Genomic DNA, 21,212 nt, shown 5'->3' with positions numbered 1-21,212 from the left:
CTAGATTTTCTGCAACTGTGGTTGGGGCCTCTGGGGTATATATCGTTCTGTAATGCTCCGCTAGAGACTCCGCAATCCGCTGGGGCTCCGTTAAGCTGCCGTCTCTTAATTGGATCTGCGCCACCCATCTAGTAGCCCGTTCCTTTTGTTCCAACCAGGCTAATAGCCTACCTGCTTTATCACCTAGTTCGTAAATAGTATGCTGTGTCTTGGTGTGTCTAGTTTTCTCCATCTCCCACGTATGACTTGTATTCTTGTTGCGCCATGCGCACCCTATGCGTTGTATATCTGAAAGAAACACGTTAGTTAGATTCCTCACCTTAGAATATCCCCAGGCGTCAGGCTGGATCTGGAAAGATTTTTCATCAGCAATACTCTTACGCGTCGCTAGGCGTCGTCTGCGGCTCCGCATTCGTCGTTGGTGTCGTGCGCCGGGATGACTTAGTCGGAGTACTTAGACGCTGCCCTCGCGCGCTGACGTCAGTTCTTCTTTTTTCCGCGCCAGACAGCGCCGATCCGGGAAGAACATACCCTTTTAGTCATTTTTTGACTAAACTTTTTGTCTCTTTTGGTCTATTCTGTCGACTATTGTGCCGGTAGGATGCCTGGTTTCAAACCCTGTGACTCCTGTAGCCGACTGATGTCGGTTACGGACCACCACCGCCGGTGCCCCTTCTGCCTTGGGGCCGACCACGTTTCCGCGTCGTGCCCCGACTGCCGGGCCCTGACTTCGAAGGCTAGGCGGGAGCGATCCCGCAAGCTACTGGAGTTCCGGCAGTCGGCTCCGCGTCGCTCCCGGTCGAGGGACCGGTCGCGGAGACCCAGTCGTCACCACCACTCGTCTGGTTCCAGGTCTTCGGCTAAGTCGAAGCGTAGTAAGAAGTCCAAGAGGCGAAATCGCTCTTCGGAATCCCCTCGCCGGTCGCGTGACTCGGCTGAGGGTTCGGGTGGTACCACCTACGCGGCGCCACAGGAGTCGCGTCCGTCCCCATACCCGCCGGTCCCTGGGACTGACGCGACTCCGTCGGAGGTCAGTGCCTTCCTCTCGGCCATGAGGAGCCTGGCTCCGCCGTCGACGCCTGCTGGCGCGCCTTCGGGCCCTGTGAGCTTGACTGGGAGGCCTAGCGAGCCAGGGGCTCTGGCCCCGGCCCCGTCGCCAGTCCCGACGCCGCAGGTCCCCGTGGAATCCAGGCCTGGATCTCTGTCGGCACCGGTCGACCTCACGACCCCTCCACCGGCGCCAACTCCGGTACCACCTCCGGCGCCGCCTTCGGACGACGCCGTTCCCCGGTTCAGTCCCGTTCCGGGCCTGGCGTCGGAGCGGTGCCACTCGGCGCAGCGTCCGACGCCGATGGGTGGCAATTTCATCTTCTGCCCGGCTCTGATCATTCCCCCAGTCCATCAGGAATCGGATGATGGTGACGACTGGGAGGGGTCTGAGGACGACTGGGAGGGGTCTGAGGACGACTGGGAGCGGTCTGAGTCCAGTTATCACAGGACTGGGCAGATGAGCTGGGGGATGCCAGTGGCCTTGATACCTCCCCTGACACTGGCTTCATCTCTCCTCCAACAGTGGCTTTGGAGGAAGGTGCTGTATTTTCTGTGGTGCTGCGCAAGGCGGCCGAAGCCCTTGGGCTGGAGTTGCCTGCTGTGGCCGTGAGGATGAACCTCCTCACAGAAGTGCTTCAACCGTCGGCAAGCTCCTCGGCGCCTCTGCTGCAGTTCAATGAGGCACTTGTTGACGTTCTGAAGGGCACCTGGTCCAAGCCCTCCACAGTTCCTCCTGTGGACCAGAACGTGGCCCGGCGCCACCGCCCTGCACCGGGTGACCCCAGTTTTCTGTCCCAACACCCCACGCCCGAGAGCCTGGTTATCCAGGCCTCTACCTCCCAGACCTCCTTCCCGTCTGCTCCCCCGGATCGGGAATCCAAGAGACTAGAACAGTTTGGTAAGAAGCTGTTCTCCTCCCTTAGTTTGGGATTGCGGTCTATTAACACCGCTTGTCTCTTGGACCGTTACTCCCACTCCCCGTGGAATACGGTGGAGGACGTGCTGCGCCAGTGCCCGGATGAGGCTCGGACACGGCTCGCCCAGGCTGTTGCCGAGGGGCGGGATGCAGCACGGCACGCTATCAGATGTGGATTGGACACTACGGACTCGCTGGGTAGGGCGATGTCTACCAGAGTGGAGCTCCACCGCCACGCCTGGCTGCGGTCCACGAGCTTCTCAGGGGATGTCCAGAGCACCCTCATGGACATGCCCTTCGATGACCGTCGCCTTTTTGGCGACAAGGCGGATAGTGCGCTGGAGCGCTTTAAAGACTCCCGGGCTGCGGCCAAGTCCTTGGGCCTCTCGGCCTGCGCCCGCAAACTTCCGCTTTTCGCCCCTTTCGTGGCCAAGGAAGGGGCGCCCCCTCACGTCCGCCTAGCTACAGGCCGCAGAACCAACCTCCACGCAGTCACAGACAAGAATTCCGCCGAGGCGGTACAGGGGGGACAACGTGCCGGTCAGTCCACATCTACCCCGGTAGCATCCGCCTCAAAGCCCTCCTAGTCCGTGCTTTCAGGCCCATTCCACGCCAGTGGGCGGCAGAGTTCGCCATCACCTGCTCCACTGGCGTTCCATCGCATCGGACAGGTGGGTGCTGCAAATTGTCCGAAGGGGCTACTCCCTCCCCTTCGAGGCGATCCCTCCAGCCATGCCACCACGGTACCACCGCATGTCGGGGGATCACTTGAAACTTCTACAGGAGGAAGTTATGGCCCTCTTGGCCAAGGAGGCCATCGAGCGCGTTCCTGGTCCAGAAGTAGGTCGTGGTTGTTGTTCCCACTACTTTCTGGTTCCCAAGAAGGGCAAAGGGGGCCTACGCCCTATCTTGGACCTCAGGAGAGTCCACGCCATCCTCCGCAAGGAGAAGTTCAAGATGCTCACTGTAGCTCAGGTTCTGACTGCCCTGGACCCTGGAGACTGGATGGTAGCGTTGGACTTGCAGGACGCATACTTCCACATCCTCGACCTGCCGGCCCACTGGCGTTACCTGCGATTCACAGTGGGCCAGGAGCATTTTCAGTTTACCGTGCTCCCCTTCGGCCTCGCCAGTGCCCCTCAGGTGTTCACGAAAGTGATGGCGGTGGTCGCAGCTCATCTGCGCAGATCAGGGGTTTCAGTCTTCCCCCTAGCTCGACGACTTGTTGTTGAAGGCGGGCTTGCCCCAGGCAGTCGTCTCCCACCTCCAGACTACGGTAGACCTTTTGCATTCGCTGGGGTTCTCCATCAAAGTGCCGAAGTTGCATCGGAGTCTCCCCCAGCGGCTCCCCTTCATCGGAGCGGTTCTGGACTCGGCGCAGTTCAGGGTCTAACCTCCGGAACAGCGGGTCCGAGATATTCAGGCCCTGATTCCCATCTTTCGGCCTCTATCCCGGGTTTCGGTCAGGTTGGTGCTGCGGTTTCTGGGTCTGATGGCCTCCTGTTAGTGCATCACGCCAGGTGGCGAATGCGGGCTCTGCAGTGGGACCTGAAGTTTCAGTGGGCCCAGCATCGGGGCAACCTGTCCGACCACGTCCTGATCTCGGAGGGCACTGCGAGTCAGTTGCAGTGGTGGCTCACGGACCGCGATTGGGTCAGTGGCAGATCTCCCTACCCCAACCGGTAGTGACGGATGCTTCTCTCCGAGGATGGGGAGGCCACATGGGAGAGGCGGAGATCAGAGGCCTCTGCTCTCCGGCGGAGTCCTGGCTCCATATCCACCTTCTAGAGCTGCGGGCGATCCGGCTTGCACTGAAGGCATTCCTTCCCGTTGTCCGGGGAAGTGTGGTGTAGGTGTTCATGGACAACACCACCGCCATGGGGTATTGCAACAAACAGGGCGGGGTGGGGTCGTGGACCCTTTGTCATGAGACTCTGCGCCTCTGGACATGGCTGGAACATCAGGGCATCACCCTGGTGGTTCAACATCTGGCGGGCTCTCTGAACGCCAGAGCAGACGAACTCAGCCGCCGGTGCATGATGGATCACGAATGGCGTCTCAACTCGGATGTGGCACAAGGCCTCTTTCGGCAGTGAGGAGAGCCTTGGTTAGATCTATTCGCCACCGAAGAGAACACGCAATGTCAGCAGTTCTGCGCGTTGGAGTTTCCAAGGTGGCACTCGCTCGGGGACACCTTTCGTCACGAGTGGAGTTGCGGTCTGTTGTACGCCTTTCCGCCTATACCGCTTCTGCCCAGAGTGCTGAAGAAGATCAAGCGCGACCGGGCCCAAGTCATCTTGGTGGCTCCGGACTGGGCACGAAGATTCTGGTATCCCGAGCTACTTAGTCTGTCGATCGATCCCCTGATATGACTGCCTCTTCAGGAGGACCTTCTGTCTCAGCAGCAGGGGACGGTCCTCCACCCGAACCTGTCCAGCTTCCTCCTCTATGCGTGGAGATTGAGTGGCGGCAGTTGATGCCATTTGATTTGCCTCCTGAAGTCTGTGATGTGATTCTGGCAGCCAGGCGTCCCTCCACAAAATCTGTATACGCCTGCAGGTGGAACAAATTTGTGGCATGGTGCACAGCAAAGGCTGTGGATCCCTTTCCGCCCCTCTTTCTGAGGTTCTCCTTTTTCTTCTTTCTTTGGCCCAGCAGGGCTCTGCTCTGGGCACCCTAAAAGGTTCTCTTTCTGCTATTTCTGCTTTCTTGCGGCTTCCTGATCAGCCTTCTTTTTTCAAATCCCCTGTTGTTTCTCGCTTCCTTAAGGGCATTACTCACATGTTTCCTCCTGTCCCTTTTGTAATGCCTCAGTGGGATTTGAATCTGGTCTTGACGTTTCTGATGTGCGCTCCCTTTGAGCCACTTCATAATTGTCCTCTTCGTCTCTTGACGCTTAAGACTGCTTTTCTGGTAGCCATCACCTCTGCTAGAAGGGTGAGTGAGCTCCAGGCTTTCTTCTAAACCTCCCTTTCTTTCTGTCCATCCGGACAAAGTTGTTCTCACGACTCGTCCTTCCTTTCTCCCTAAGGTGGTAACTGCCTTTCACATTGGGCAGTCTGTTACGTTGCCCACCTTCTTTCTGCCTCCGCATCCTTCGAAAGGGGAAGAGAGGCTCCACCGTCTGGACCCAAAACGGGCGCTGTCCTTTTATTTGGACTGCACCAAGCAGTTCCGAGTGGACGACCAGCTCTTTGTTGGTTACGTGGGCGCTAAGAAGGGACGAGCGGTGCACAAGCGGACCATCTCTCGGTGGGTTGTTTTGTGTATCAAATCTTGTTATTCCTTGGCTAAAAAGGAACCTCCTGTAGGGCTGAGGGCCCATTCCACTCGGGCCACAGCGGCGACAACTGCCCTGGGCCGGGGAGTCCTCTTGCAGGACATCTGTCAGGCGGCAACGTGGGCCTCGCTGCACACGTTTGCCAAGCATTATTGCCTGGAAAACCAAGTCCGGAGAGACTGCTTCTTTGGCTGCTCTGTTCTCCAGGACTTTCTGGTGTGATCTTGGTTCGCAGACCCACCACCGGGGTTGGTATTGCTGTGGTATCTATTCTAAGGTGAGGAATCTAACGAACGTGTTTTTTTCAGGTGAACAAGTTGCTTACCTTCGGAAACGATATATTTGTAAGAAACATTAGTTAGTTAGATTCCTCACCGCCCCACCCATCCTCCCCGTTCTGCGAACAGATATCTAGGGTTGAGGTTATCCCTTTCAGGGCCCCAGCATTTTTTTGGCACCAGTGTCGGTCTCTTGCATGGCTCTGCGTTCCTGGTGCGGAAAGCTATGTACAAGAACTGACGTCAGCGCGCGAGGGCGGCGTCTAAGTACTCCGTCATCCCGGCGCACAACACCGACGACGGATGCGTAGTCGCAGACGCCGCCTAGCGACGCGCAAGGGTATTGCTGACGAAAAATCTTTCCGGATACAGCCTGACGCCTGGGGATATTCTAAGGTGAGGAATCTAACTAAGTAATGTTTCTTACAGATATATCGTTACCGAAGGTAAGTAACTTGTTCTTCTATCTGTATGCATCACATGGTCTGCCTCTGCCAGGGATACATGTCGCTCAAGACCATCTATTTCCTTCTTCTGGGACTGTTTATGGTTCGTCACTATCGAGATGGCCTGCCCACGAAGGACTGTTTTGTAGGCTTCCAACAGAGTCGTTGGGGATGTCAGTGCTCATTTTTCGCGAAATAATGCTTAGTTGTCGCGAGGAGGGCTTTACTGATTTTGTGGATTTTCAGGTATCCGGGATGGAGTGGAAACAGCCTACGCTTCTTCATGGTGAAGGCAGCGTAGATAATAAGAAACTGGCGAATGGTCTGAGATAGCCCTGGGTAAGTGTGTCACCTCCGTCACTCCCACAAGCCCCATCGCCAATGTAAAGATATAATCTAGTCTGGAGAGGCTGTTGTGCGCCCCAGAGTGGAATGTGTATTGCCACTTTGTCGGGTGTAGAGTTCTCCATACATCTATTAGACCCACTGCCTCAATGAGTTCGAGTAATTTAGGATTAGTATTACTGGGTTCTCTAAGGGGCTTTCTATCTACAGACGCATCCATGGTCGCATTGAAATAACCTCCCATTATTAATTCATCGTGCAGAAGTGACAGGAGGAATTCCCCCAAAGCCTGAAAGGCAGTCTGAGGTAGAGCCGGGGGGGACATATACTGACACCAAGTTATAGGTTTTCCCTTCCCACTGGCAGTTCATTGCAGCAAATCGCCCCTGGTCGTCTTTTCAGGAGTCGGTAACTATCATTGGGAAGCATTTATTAACTAGTATACCCACTCCCCGTGACCCTGACGTAAAGTCTGAATGTACCACCATTTTGAAGCCCCATCTATCTAGGGCTCTACAGGCCGACCCTGTCAAGTGGGATTCTTGGAGAAGTGCCACTGCCGGACCTTTGCGCTTCAGATATTGCAGAACTAACCCCCGTTTTATTTTGTCACATAATCCATTTACATTCCATGACAACACTTTGAAGGGTGGGTCAAGCGTCCGATGGGTCGCTAGCTTGAGCCCCAATTCATCAGTTGGGGCATTTACTTGTAGCTTATCTGTCATCTATTTCAGTGCGGTGTTGTGCAACACGTGTATTTCCCATCACATCAATGCCATAAATGTCATCTGTCAATGTACTGTGTATGATAATCAAACCTGAAACTGAACTTATAATGAACTCAATGAACTTTACCCCTCCCCCCGCCTCCCTGCATTGCGGATTTAGAACTACCCGCCACCCCAACTCAGCACAGTGCTTAATCCCCATAACTGAATACTTGCATTGGGGGGGGAAGAGTCACTCCTTGTCCTCAGCCCGCTCCCCGGATATCGCATAGTTCAGTGCGAGAAGTCTATAATTCAAAGTATTTTGGCCCAGTCTCCAAATATTGTTAATGAAATGCCCACTGTGTCAGCAACGGGAGCATATGGCTACGCCGGGTCGAGCGCCCTTGAGTATACAAGCGACTTTTAACGAATATTTGTAAGTTTGCAAAATCGACACTTAAAAGTATTTCTGGCAAAAACCAGGCAATGTTATCCTAGGGAGGAAAATCAAGTTAGCGGTAGGCATAGTTGTACTTTGCAGGGTCAGTGCTGGGCACCAAGATCCAGCACTGGGATCTCTACTGATGGCAAGTGAGTAAATTCGTTTTCGTTATTCGGCTGATTTTAGGTGAATATTTTAAAGTTTCAGAACTCGACACTTTGACAGGTTTCACTTGGAAATTCTTCTGTTACCCTATGGAAGAAAAGTGAGTTATCGGCTTTTGGGTAAGTACTCGACTGGCAGAGTTAAGGTTCTGGGCATAGACTCAGGGGTCTCCCAGGGTCAGGTAGGTACAGTTGTTACACCCTCAGTGGCACAGGGGCAGCTGGGTGCAGAGAGTTGGGCCCAATGTTATCCCCTGGGAGGCAGGGGGCCCTTGGTTGGTGGCTGCTGGCTAGCAGGCCACGCGGCTGTGGGAGCTGGGCTCCTGGTCACTTACTCAGAGCAAGTGGAGAAGTAGAGTAGAGGTTACACTGCCAGGGCGGCTGGGTGCAGGGTGCTTTTGAGCTGTCGGGCGCTCAATGGATTTCAATGGAGAAGCTCAGTGACGAACAAAGGCTGCAAGCTCGGGCCGAAAATTCTTCAGGTGCGACCACCACTTCGAGAGGTAAGTTGGGTAGATGGAGGATAGGTAGGCACCCAAGAGTTGAGCACAGGGGTCACCGGGTGCAGGGGTTCCTTTTGGCGTCGGGAAATCTTACCCAATGCTGGTCACGATTGGAGGGGTCCGTGGTTCTGAGGCTGCAGGCGTCGTCAGGATCGTCTAGGTGGGTCCTTGGGTGCTGGATTCAGGGTCACAATCGCCGAGGGGACGTCCTTGTGGTCTTTGTTCACTCCAGCACAGGCCAGGCTTAGCGTGTGCAGGAGTCGCGGTTCCTGGCTGATGCCAGGGGCTTATTTGCTTTGAGCAGTACCACTGCTCGTGGGAGTCCCAGTTAGTTAGTCACAAGGCAGTCCGGTCCTCTGGGGTTTTTGAGGTTGCTGACCACTGGAGACTCCGGGGTTTAGCAGGAGCAGGTTCGAGGGTCGACAGGCCGGTAGGGCTGGGGCCAAATCAGTTGGTGTCTTCCTCTTGTTAGCAGCTGCACGGCAGGTCTTCTTGGTTCTTGATCTTCTGTCTTGTTTCGGAATCTGGATCGAAGGAAGGTTCAGGGTGCCCCTAAATACTACATTTAGGGGCGTTAGAGGTAGGTAAAGGGCAGGGACCAATGGGTTCCTTCCCTGGGGTGGGTACACCCCCCTATCCTGCCACACTCCTGTCGTTGAGGGGGCAGTAGCCTAGTCCTGATTGGGCAGGGCTCCCCATTTTCAAGATGGCGAAAGCCCGGAGATGCGCTTCACCTCGCTTCCCCCACCTGAGGGGTGGGGTTGGCAGAGGCTGGCACTCCCCCTTTCCTTCCTTGGGGTTGCCGGCCAGTCTTCCCGCCAGAGTGGGGGTCAGAACCGGTAGGGGCCAGTTGCTGAGTACAGCAATTGGCCTGGAGAAGCTCACAAAGGCGGCATGCCTTTGAAGCTTCCCTGCCCATCCTGGGGGAGAAGACCGAGCACCTCGCCCAGGATGTGCATTGTTGCAGGCCCAAGAGAGCGGATGGCTCTCTACCCAGGGTCCAGCAACATGTCTGCTGTGTGGCAGCCTAGGCAGCCCCTCAGACAAGACCTGGATTGTAGGTTAGGTTCCGGGAGCATCTCTAAGATGCACTCTGTCGTGCATTGTACATTAAATCCCACACTGGCATCAGTGAGAGTTTAATGTGCTGAGAAGTTTGATAGCAAACTTCTCAGTCTAAAGTGTTGCCATCATGGTGCTGTGGAGTTCGTGTTGACGACCTCCCAGCACCATATACTCTTAATGGCAGCACTGCACTTACAGTGACCAGGAATGGACCTGGGTAGTGTAGGGGCACAGGGCTCATGCACCTGTACCCACACCACTGGCATAGGGCACCCAGCTAGAGGGGTGACTGAGGTATGCCAGGGCAGTGTGTGTTGTGGGCATGGCACGTAGGGATGTGTGCCATGTCGACTCTGTTTTGTTCTGCACCCAGACACACAGCCTTCAAGTGCAGTGTGTGTGTGTCAGGGTACAGGGCCTCTAAGAGTGGCACAATAGGTGCTGCAGCCCTTAGAGGCCTTCTCTGGGCACAAGGCCCTGGGTACCTAGTGTACCATTTACCTGGGGCTGACATGTGGCCAGAGATGCCAATTGGGTTTAGGCTTTTCAACACAGTTTTAGGGAAGGAACATAGGCCCTGGGTACCTGATTGTCAGGAGCACAGGGCACACTCAGTCAAAGTACATCAGCAATTCAGCAAAAAGTGGGGGCATACCATGCAAGAAAGATGGCATTTTCTCACAGCGTGGAACCTCCCCAAAGGCGCAGCTTACTGGTGTGAGCTCTTCAACACACTGCAAGACATTATTGGCATGCCAATACCCCTCAGTCCGCCGATTGGCTTATTTGGATATGTGAAAGAGATACCGAAAGCCCACCGCAGACTCACTGCTATGCTATTTCTTTTGGCCAAGCGAAGGTTCGCAATACATTGGGGAAGGAAACCAGCCCCAACAATCCAGACCTGGCTAAAAGATGTGTCCTAATGTTGCAAACAATGGTCCACATTCTGGGAGCTTATGCCACTGTGACCCCGACAAAGAAACAGACTCGCCCGCCATTGCTAGCACCCGGGCGGGATTTGCTACTGCTAATCCCAACTAAAGGTCCCATATTCATGTGCCACGCGCTACTGTCCTTTAGCCCTACAGCTTGTAACACATTTCATTATGCATGTTGGCCTGACGGCCGCCTAGCTCAAAGTGTAATGCATTCATAATGGTTCTGCTGACCAGTTCTCTATTGAATAAGACGGTGCTGTATTTACATGTGTTCCTTTTTTGCATGACTCCTGTAAGTGGAAATGTATCTTGGTTATGTAAAATGGCAATAAAAACCAAACAAACTATTTTTTTTTTTAAACTTAATTCTGTTATTCAATAGCCCAGCTTTGCTGTTTTGTGAGCTATTAAAGGTATTTTTGGAAAGACATCCAAGGAACGACTATGATTCAGACTGGGACCACATAGCAAACGTTAAGCACAAAATTCAGGAAACTCGTCCACCAGAATATTAAAGAGTTCTCAGAATAATCACAATACAACAGAATTGTTACTGAGGGTAGACCTAGAGGAGGGTTATGAGTAATGTAGGAGGACACGAACGCTAAACAGCCTACACTTAGGAAAGACCATGTAACACACAGAATGGTTAGAGCAATGTCCCGTCCCACCTTTTGCCTGGTATTTGAAGCAACTTTGACTGAAGTGTACTGGGGTCCTACTAACCAGGTCCTTAGTACCAGTGTTCCTCCCCCCAAAAATGTACAATTGTTTACCCAGCTGGCAAAACCTTTAGCACACTCTAAGTCCCTAGTAAATGGTACCCCTCGTAACTAGGGCCTGAGGTGCTAAAGAGGGTCCCTAAGGGCAGCAGCACAAATTGTGCCACCCTAAGAGATCCCTCACAAGCACATGCAAGACTTCCATTACAGGCTTCATGTCTTGGTGAAGACAAAAGTGAAAACACGACTTGTCACACATCCCTGTGTGCCATGTCCCCTACCACTGCATAGAATATCTGTAATTCACCCTTAGAGGTGGCCTAACAGCCCTAAGGCAGGGTGTAGGAAGCTGGCTCTGTATATATTATACCAAAGTGAGGTATAGTGTGCACAGAGTCCAGTGGAACCCGAAGGTAGGCAGAGGTAAAGTTAGATAGCACCTCACTCTCTATTTGTGGTAGTCTGGTCGGGCAGTATCAGAGGACAGGGTTAAGCATTTGTTGTACACACTCAGTCAGCAAATGAATTCACACACTCAAAGACTGAACTTCAGACCAATTGGTTATGTATAAAAATATTCTTTTAGTTATTTTATAGCCTAGAACCAAGCAAACCAGGCACAGGTAAGTGATAAATATTTTGCAGTAAATATACAGTTTGTAAACAGTTTGAATTGTAATTACTTTGTTTTGACTTAGACTATGGTGCAGAGAAATGCAATACTTTGTAAATACAGTACATGGACTTGAATGGGCTTTTCAGTAAAATACCAGGTAAGTTACTTTTTGGATTACTTTTCTTACACAGAGTAGTATACCTAGATACTATTCTGGGACATTTCCTGTAAACAGGTAAGTGAAATCATTTTTGTTAAACAGTACACATTTTAAAGAATTTCTTTAGGTTTTCAAACTCCACACTTAAAAACTTTTCCAAGAAAAACAGTCAATGTTATCCTTTGGAGGAAAATAGTGTTATCAGTTTTAAGGTAAGCATTTAATAGTGGGATTTGAGGTTCTGGGGGTAGACTCGGGGGTCCCCCAGGGTCAAGGATGCACTCCTGTTACACCCTCAGCAGCACTAGGACGGCCGGGTGCAGAGTGCAGAGGCCCAATGTTATCCAATGGGGAATAGGGGGCCTCTGGTAGGTGGTTGCTGACGAGCAGGCCACTTGGTTGTGGGAGCCAAGCTCCTGGTGTTAGGCTCCGGGCAAAGGGAGATCCGTGCAGAGGCTGCAGGTGACATCTGGGAGTCCTGGAGGAGTCAACCCACGGTGGACTCTGGAGCGCTGGGGAACCTCGCTGGGACCGGTGGGCCACTCGAACTCTGGCCGTAGGCAACGGGGGGCAGCTGTTTTTCGAGGCATCGGTTTTCTTTGTCCTCAGCAGGTTCAGTCTGTTTTTGGAGTTTCTTTGGAACATGGCTGCAGTTCACAGGAATCTTCAAGAAAAAGTCAAGCTGCGGGCAAGAAAGGTTATGCTCGCTGTTTGAAGATTGTTGAGTGCAGTCACTCCTCCCAGGGGTTCTGGAGGTCCTGGCTGCAGGACAAGACGATTTTTGGCGTATGATCTCCGGAAACTGCAGACTGGCCATTAGGGCTGGGGCCAAGTCAGTTGTTCTCTGCAGACTCCTCTGCTGGGTGTCTTCTTTCGTCCTTCGTAGGATGCGGGTATCTGCCATCGTGGTTCAGGGCTGCCCCCTATATACTGTATTTAGGAGGCGTTTAGGGGTCTCTGGTTAGTAGCCAATGGGCTACTGACCTTAGGGTGACTACACCCTTGGTGTGCTCACCCCCACGTGGGGCAGTGAGTACAATCCCTAATCCTGATTGGGGAGTGCCAGCCATCTGCAAGATGGCGGGCACTGAAGAGTAGGGGAGGGGTTGGCGGAGGTGGGCACACCTGGGCTGGCTAATTTTTCCCGCCTGTCTAACCGCCGAAAAGGAGGGGAGGCATGAAGAGGCCTGCTCCTGATAGCAGGAGAGTCTGGGGGTCGCATTACAAAGGCTGCAAGGCCTTTGAAGCTCCCCTGCCACAGATGACTCTTCCTGGCCTTGGGGAGGTGTGAACACCTCCGCCCAGGAAAAGCTTTGTTTCTGGGCTCGGAGACCTGTCAGGGAACCCACCAGAGGGTAGTCGTTTTTCAGGGGGCATCTCGAAGATACCCTCTGAGTGCATTTTTTATTAAATCCCACACATGGCATCAGTGTGGGTTTAATGTGCTGAGAAGTTTGATACCAAACTTCTCCTTTTTCATTGTAGCCATTATGTTGCTGTGGGGTTCGTAATGAGAAACTCCCAGCACCATATACTCCTAATGGCAGCACTGCACTTAGTGTCTAAGAATGGACTTAGACACTGTAGTGGTACAGAGCTCATGCGCCTGTACCCTCACCACTGGTATAGTGCATCCAGCTAGAGGGGTGGCTGATCTATGCCAGGGAAGTGGGTTGTAGGCATGGCACAGGGATCTGTGCCATATCGACTCTTCACTTTGTTCTGCACCAAAACACTCAGCCTGCAAAGGCAGTGTGTGAGTGTAAAGGTACAGGACCTCTAGGGGTGGCACAATAAGTGCTGCAGCCCTTAGAGGCCTTCCCTGGTAACAGTGCCCTGGGTACCTGGGGTACCATATACCAGGGGCTGACCTGTGGCCAGAGTGCCAATTGGGTTTGGTACAGTTTTAGGGAAAGAACACCAGCCCTGGGAACCTGATTGGCAGGTACATCAAGTCAAACTGCAACAGTAGTTCTGACAAAAAGTGTGGGGGGGGGGTTACTGCACCAGAAACCCAGCTTCTCACACAGGGTGGTGCTGAATATTACATGTGAGGGCATCCTACCTGCATTTGCAGATATGCCCCTGTACAGGTCAGTTCTAATGCTGCTCATACAAGTGACCAGGGAATCCATTTTAAAACATGTGCTGGACATAGTTGAAAACGAGTTCCCTAGCTACATGATGGCTTCACTGAAAATAGGGTTGTTTGGTATCAAACATCTTGTGTTGGTAAACCCCCACTGATGCCAGTGTTGGATTTACCAATACATACACCCAGAGGGCACCTTGGAGGTACCTCCTGAAAACCTACCAGCTTCTGGTGTGCTTGCTGACTGGTTTCTGCCAGCCTGGCACCTGAGACGCTGTTCTGGCCTCCTGGGATGAGAGCCTTTGCTCTCATGAGACCTAGCGTTACAACAAACAAATGATGGACGGAATGCTGACAATGCATACATTCTCCCCCAGTCAAGAGATCTGGGTTAAATCCATCGTTCTTTTGCCCACTACACCACCCCAGTTTAGACATGGCCATATGCAAATCAGTCTTGACCCTGTGCCTCATGGGAACAGTCCAGCCCGAACTGCCAAGCCATGTCTTCCCTGGACCGGAATCAAGCATCCTAGGACCGGTTTCTGGCTATCAGCCGTCATCAGCCAGGATAGCTTGACTCCAGTGGCGTAGTGAGCACGGGTCCCACGTCTGGGAATACCCATCCCACTTAGGGCGAAAAGCGTTACAACAAACAAATGATGGACGGAATGCTGACAATGCATACATTCTCCCCCAGTCAAGAGATCTGGGTTAAATCCATCGTTCTTTTGCCCACTACACCACCCCAGTTTAGACATGGCCATATGTAAATCAGTCTTGACCCTGTGCCTCATGGGAACAGTCCAGCCCGAACTGCCAAGCCATGTCTTCCCTGGACCGGAATCAAGCATCCTAGGACCGGTTTCTGGCTATCAGCCGTCATCATGAGACCTAGAGCAAAAGCCTGTCCGGTAAGATGGTGTAACACCCCCTCCCACAAGATGACCTGCTGATTAGCCTCCTTGGACTGACAAGCTTCAAAGAAGCTGCCGCTTTTGGAATGTGAATCTGGCTCCCCTCACAGGAGAGGAAGCCACCCCCCAGTCCAGAGCCCCCTTGGCACCTGGACAGGCGAGAAAATTAGCTAGTCAGGTAGGTGTGCCCACTTCCAGAAACATACCACCCCTAAGATGGGCTTGTGTGCGGTGGACACAATTTTTCAGAAGTAGCCAGCTTTGTGATGGCATACTTAGGAATTCTGAAACAGTGTTATGCCCACTTCCCACAGAAGTGATCATATAGGGGGCATAGTGACCCCAAGGGTCAGTAGCCCATTAGCTACTAACCTTCACTCCCCTAACACCCTAAATTCAGAATTTAGGGGAGTCTCTGGCACCTGAGAAGCAGATCCTGATGACCAACGAAGGAGGACACTAAGAGCTGCAAAAGACACAAGAAGAGCACCTGACGTGGTCCCAGCCCTGCTGTCCTGTCTGCTGTGATCTGTCGAGCCTGCACCAAAGACTACTCGTCCTGCAGCTGTGTGGCTCCAAGACATGGGAGGACTGCCTGCCTTCAATAAAGACCCAGAGCTCCCAAAGAACAGCGGATCAGTTCCTTGCATCCTGCATAAATTCCAAAAGATAAGACTCTGAGACCTCTGGAACCACCAAAACCTGACACCCAAAACCACGACTGCACCCGTCTCCTCTGGCCAGAGTTGAAGTGGGCCACCGGCGCCAGCAAGGTTCCCCAGCCCTCCAGAGATAGTCTATTGTGGTTTCACCCCTTGTGGACTCCCAGACGTCGCCTGCAGTCTCTGCAGGCAGGCACCCTCAACCACGACTGCTCCCGGTAAGAAAAACCAAACACCTAGAGACACCTCTGCATCCGTCGCCCCCAGGCCTTGGAGAAGAGGACCCCAGGTGTCCCTAGGTCCCCGAGCATTGCAAGCCTTGAATCCCCTGTTGGTGCACCCCAACTGGCTTCCTAGCCAGAACCTGCAGCCTTTTAACAGTGACCGATTCCCCCATTGAAACTCATTGGGCTACCGATGCTGATTTGCACCCTGCACTCGGCCGCCCTTGTGCCGCTGGTGGTGTAGTGTTGGTGCTGCCTTGAACCTTGCACACCACTCACCTTAACTCCTAGAGATTGGTCCTGTAAGTCGAAGCACTGTACCTGTTTGCAGAACTTGTTCTTCTACCATAGAATAACATTGCAAATCTCAGAAATGTCCACTTTAAAGTGAAAATAATTGATATCTAAAAACATACTTACCTGAACGATTTTTCTCTGATGCCTTAACATATATAAAGATACTTGCTATTTTTTTCTATTTTCCTAAATTGGTGTGGATCTCTTCCTTGAGTTGTGTTGTCATTTATTGATCATTGTGTGGATTTGCAAATGTCTTTCCCTCCTCTGTGTTAAGCCTATGGCTGCCCGACCACACTGCCCCCTAATAGAGCACTTTGGGATTGCATAGCAAGCTCCTGTTCTCTAGTAAGGGAACCCCTAGACTCTTTACATGGTATATCAGATTTGTGATACATTACATAGAGCCAGCTTCCTACAGTCACATTTAATTATTTGTCTCCTGTATGAATTCTTTACAAAAAACAATCCTTTTTGGTACTTTTTCCCAGCATTGGCAATAGTGCTCGCTTTAAGGTGCCGAATACTATTTGTGCATGCAAAGCAGGCAAACCGCATTTGTGGAAACCATAAAACTATTGCCTGTGTTTACATGTTAAAACATGGAAACAACGGTATGTAGTCGGGGTCAATTATAACATATGCTTATTATTCACAATGAAACAATTATCATTGGAATCCTGATTTAATTGAACACAATTCTCTAATAACATAGTTTTGTAGAAATGGGGAAAATAAATCTACATTTCATCAGGGTGTCTCGGCATAGACCTATATTCACATTGTCTCACGGACAAATACTTAGAACATGAAAATGTGCTAACAATATAGCACAGACTGTTGTTGCAGTAAAGTATATACATTGTTAAACTATTTCTGGTCTCCCAATAGATGTCATCATTATAAGTGCTTGTGTGAGGATTTCCAATCATAATCCACCTAGGAGGTAGTTGCAATATCAACAAGTCATCTGAAGAAACCTCCTTTTATTTTCTTAACTCCTTGCCAAACAACTGAATTAGCACTAAGTCCTAAAGGGTCATTATCTCTTGAATATACAGATAGGACTTAATATCTTCATTTTACCAACATTTCAACTCTGTCATTGCTTTGGGGATGATGTGGTGGGTTATGGTTTTATTGCCAGAGTACATGGTAAGTTTTCAGAGGTTTTTGGGTATTGTGTAGGAGCCATTACTTCCCTTCAACTGAGGTTTTGTTGGAGAATGTGTAAGTTGTTTTTTTTAACAAATTATATTTGTTTTGAATACATAACTATGATTTTGCTTTAAGAAAGATTTGTAGTAGATGTGTGTTCATGTGTAAATGCAAGGTCTTTTTGGAATCCCTAAGTAGCAAGCAGTTAAAGTACATGAAGAAAAGGCATGGGCCTCTGGACAAAACCCTGACCTATTTTTTTGAAAAGGGTTTGTAGAGGGACCGCTGTTTGCTCCATATATATCAGACATAGGTCCTGATGCTCCATATGGTTTTCACCTGGGTTCACAAGTAAAGTGTATTTGCACATGTGAGAGTTATTAGTCCTGCAACTTCTCTTTGCCACTAATATGTCCTTAATGATGTGTTGCTAAACCGATTAAGTTCGGTATGATGGATTGTGTAAAATTTTCTTGCAATCAAGAGCATCGTTTTAGAGATTTAGGCCACACTAATAGTCATATAAAGAACTCTTTTGAAGTGCTGCCTTAATTGGGGTTGTGGAGGAAATATTTTCATATAAGTTGTTGGGGGACATCAGTGTGTGAAGTTCTTGTGGATATTTTCTTTTGCATTGAATCAGTAAATTAGTTATCTCTTCTACATGAACAAATAATGGATTTTTGCCTTTCTGTGTACTGCATGAGAATATTAAATCCGGAAATCTATCAATGGTCAGCATTGGAAAGTGTTATGTGGTAGTTTCCTTTCGTGCTAATTGCTTTGTGAAGTCTGCTTTATGGTTTTGGCATATTGAGTGTTAACTTGCATTTTCACCTTTTTCCCTGTAACCATTTAGAGCTGGAGAACCTGAAATCTAGTGAAGACATGTACAACAGGTTAGAATGACATTTTTTGTTTGTCTTCTTATGAACAGTGATGTGAGAAATCCTACATTCATGCAATTTAGAACATAATTTGTATGGATGAAGAATGGAAAATGTATGGTTTTCCCCCCAAATTGACATGCTAAAGCATGCGGAGGGGCGCAATAGGGGGACAACGCACCTGCAGTGCCTTGCTCTGCCTCTCATACTGCTGCCACAAAGGAGCTTCCTTGGGAATTCCTCGGACTTCGGCACCAATTTTTGGCATCCTTCCAGCAGGCTGTGCACTACTTTGCATCATTTCTTTTGATGTTAAACTCTTCTATGGTGCGTTTTGCACTATTGATTTCACATCTTAGTCTTAAGTATGAAACACAATAAAATGTCCATGAGAGTAGACTGATTTGATTGTGGTGACTGGTCGGAAAAAAACCATGTGGAGCAGTTCTTTGCCCCTTTGTTCACACACTAACACAATGTTATGAATAGCTTTCACTGGAAGCCTATATTGGGATTAGTTTGAAAATCAAGTATTCATTGCTCTGGCATCTGAGGAGTTAAAAGTCAGACCCAGAAGTTGGTGTTCATAGAGACATGATGCTCTTTCTTTCATTGGGTCTCCAGTGACCGAAGTAAGGAGGTAGAATAGTGGTTCACAATCTGTCATATTTCTGCCCCCTCACTCGTGTCTCCACTGACCGCAGGGAGCACCAGCCACCACCTTCCCCCATCAGTTGCAGGCCTGTTCAGACCCACAATGACCAGGGATTCCAAGTCACTCTGACAAGTCACTGTCAACACAGTGCCAGCTCTTTACTATGACAGTGGCAAATGGGGTTAAGGGAGATAATGTTCAGCATTTGGTGAGTAAAGGTGGCAAGATGCCATTGACCAATGTTTTAATTATTAGGACAGGTAAAAGATATTGTTTTGGAAGTGGTGCGAGAGAGTGCCATGGCACCATGTATTCTTTGTTTGGGAGTGGAGAAGGCACCAACAATGATTGTGGAGTTGAAAGTTGAACATGGGTGTGGTGAGGTGGATGGCAGGACACTTGGTAAATATAATTTTCAATATTCAGTTGGTGGAAGGAAGGCTGAAGGAGTAGAGGCCATGTTGTGCATGTCTTTCCCATGACACTTCCCCAGTGTAACTTAATAATAGAATTGGTTGTGCTGAGGAAGTGGCCGGTGGGGAAAAATAACATAGCCTTTTAGATAGATAGTTATCAATCATGTGGAGTTTGCACCTCTAGGTTTCAAGTGACATAGACAACTTGATCTCAGATCACATCGTCTCTTTGAGGCCAGTTGGAACTCCTTGGTGGAAAACAACTTCACTACACATCTGTAAACCTATGTTATTATGCAAAGGGTGGTAGAAGTGCTTTCCTAATTAAAAGTAAACAGACATAGTAATGTGATTATCGCTTCCCAATATTGTATCCTTTTTGTAAGAAAAGAGAGGAACGGTTAATTACCGCTTTTCAAATACAGAAGATATTGATGCACAAACTTATTATACCTTATTGCTGTTCCATTGTCTATACAGGGCTCCACCATCTCGAATCATTCTACACTCACTCGATATTGAAAATTGAAACAAAAGTGGAAACTTCAGTGTCAAATTGCTGACGTGATGTGCTCCTTTACATTAACTTTAAATACCTTTCTGGCTCTACCGCTTGGTTAACCATAACCAAATGTCATTCTCTCAAGTAACTAACTTCCCACTCTACATGCTACATTTTTTTTGTTGTTAAAAATTCCCGTTTCTAGTAGAGATTTTGTTTCTAACCCAGTTATTTTCAATCCAGTCTTTATTTTGAAGTTCACTTTATTAAAGTTCTACAATTGCTGAATAGGATGCTCAAAATATTAACTTCAAATTTATTGATTGCCTATCTAGTGTTTAAACAAGGATAATCATTTTACATATAGGACTTTTGTGTGCTGTTATTGAGTCCTAAGGTGTTAAGCTCTTTACCCTGTTGTCGCCACAGACATTTCAGAAATCTGTTGCGCTTCTTCTTGAAGTTTAAAAGGTACATAACGGTGTAGCCAGATAGCCGAAGAGGACTTGTTTCTCCACTTGCATCCTGCAATCTGCCATATTCTCAAAAAAAAACATCGTTGAAAAGCAGTCTTGCAGCTCCAAATTCTCCAACGGCCCAATTTTATTTTATGGTGTTATCACCCTTTAAGTGGGTGGCCACCCACATTTGGAGTTGGACAAAAAATAAAAAATGTCCCCTAAACATGCATTACACTGAAAAGCTAAGTGACTACGAACTACAACCAGGAAGATTTGTTACCAGGCAACTGGCAAAGGGAGTCGGACTTGAGCCACCATAGACGAATTAATTGTTCTGAACAGAGAAATAAACAGTGAGGCATAGGGTCCTGTTTATGGCCACCAGCATGGCACCTGAAAGATCATTGGTGCTGTACTATTTAGCTGTGCTCTTCATGGCAGCCATTCAGAAAGGATCCTTGAAAGGCCCATCACTCCAGAGATGTCTGTTCAAAGAATGAAGTAAAAATAAAAAAACATTCTATGTGTATAGAAAATGGAATGGTTTACTGCAATCTTCTTCTAAATTATCATCTCGCATTATACATCTTTTTGTGAAGTGCATGGTGAAAAGCCTTGGGAGAATGCTGATCATGCCTCTGTGTAATGAATGGGGTGGAAGAACGCAGGAGCTATCAAATACATTTTTGGTATTATTGTTCAAATTGAATTTTTAAATAAATTTAACAGTTACATAAGGTAAGAACCAAAATCAATTTATTATGGAAAAGGATGTTTAAATTTGCTTAAGAAGCATCAACCACTTTAAAAATAGTCATTTAGAAGGTATAGTTGCTGTTCTGGTGGTTTCGTTGGTAACCATGACGGATGAGGATCTGGCACCAGTAACATTATGTCCGTTTTCATTCTTGTGTTGGCCGACACTTACCGGAAAGCCTAATGGCAGGTATGTTCATCATAAAGCATTTTAAACTTATGACGTACATTTCTCCCAAGAGCAGTAAATACACATACATTTATTAGAACTGAGAGCAAAAATTGTACCTTGCATTCATCAGAACAAATCGGGGCGAACAACATGAGATTTGTTTTTTGCATAGGGCAGTACAAGGGGCCAGCTTCCGTTGAAGCATGAATTCATGGCATTGGATTAATCAGAATGTAACATTGATTTTAACAAAACTCCTACCATGCTGTCAAACTATCAAGTTGATGTGCTCAAAAGGGACTGGAATACGTCACACATTTGAATGGCCATCTTCTCTTAGTCTTTGCTAAACAAAGGATTCCTCCTGGACCT

At 49.3% G+C, this 21,212-nt stretch overlaps 1 protein-coding gene across 1 annotated transcript in view; it reads left to right on the top strand.

Annotated features, from left to right (window-relative positions):
* Nucleotides 1-21,212, top strand: part of KNL1 (kinetochore scaffold 1) — a 598,022-nt gene that overhangs the window by 390,891 nt on the left and 185,919 nt on the right. Inside the window, exon 19 of the mRNA XM_085626857.1 lies at nt 17,851-17,890. Within this exon, the coding sequence (XP_085482983.1) occupies nt 17,851-17,890 (40 nt within the window). The remainder of the gene's footprint in view (nt 1-17,850; nt 17,891-21,212) is intronic.

The sequence above is a fragment of the Triturus cristatus genome, chromosome 9 (genome assembly GCF_964204655.1).
Source record: "Triturus cristatus chromosome 9, aTriCri1.1, whole genome shotgun sequence".
NCBI lineage: Eukaryota > Metazoa > Chordata > Amphibia > Caudata > Salamandridae > Triturus > Triturus cristatus.
Note: the sequence above shows the minus strand (reverse complement) of the source record. Positions and strands in the feature narration are given on the sequence as shown.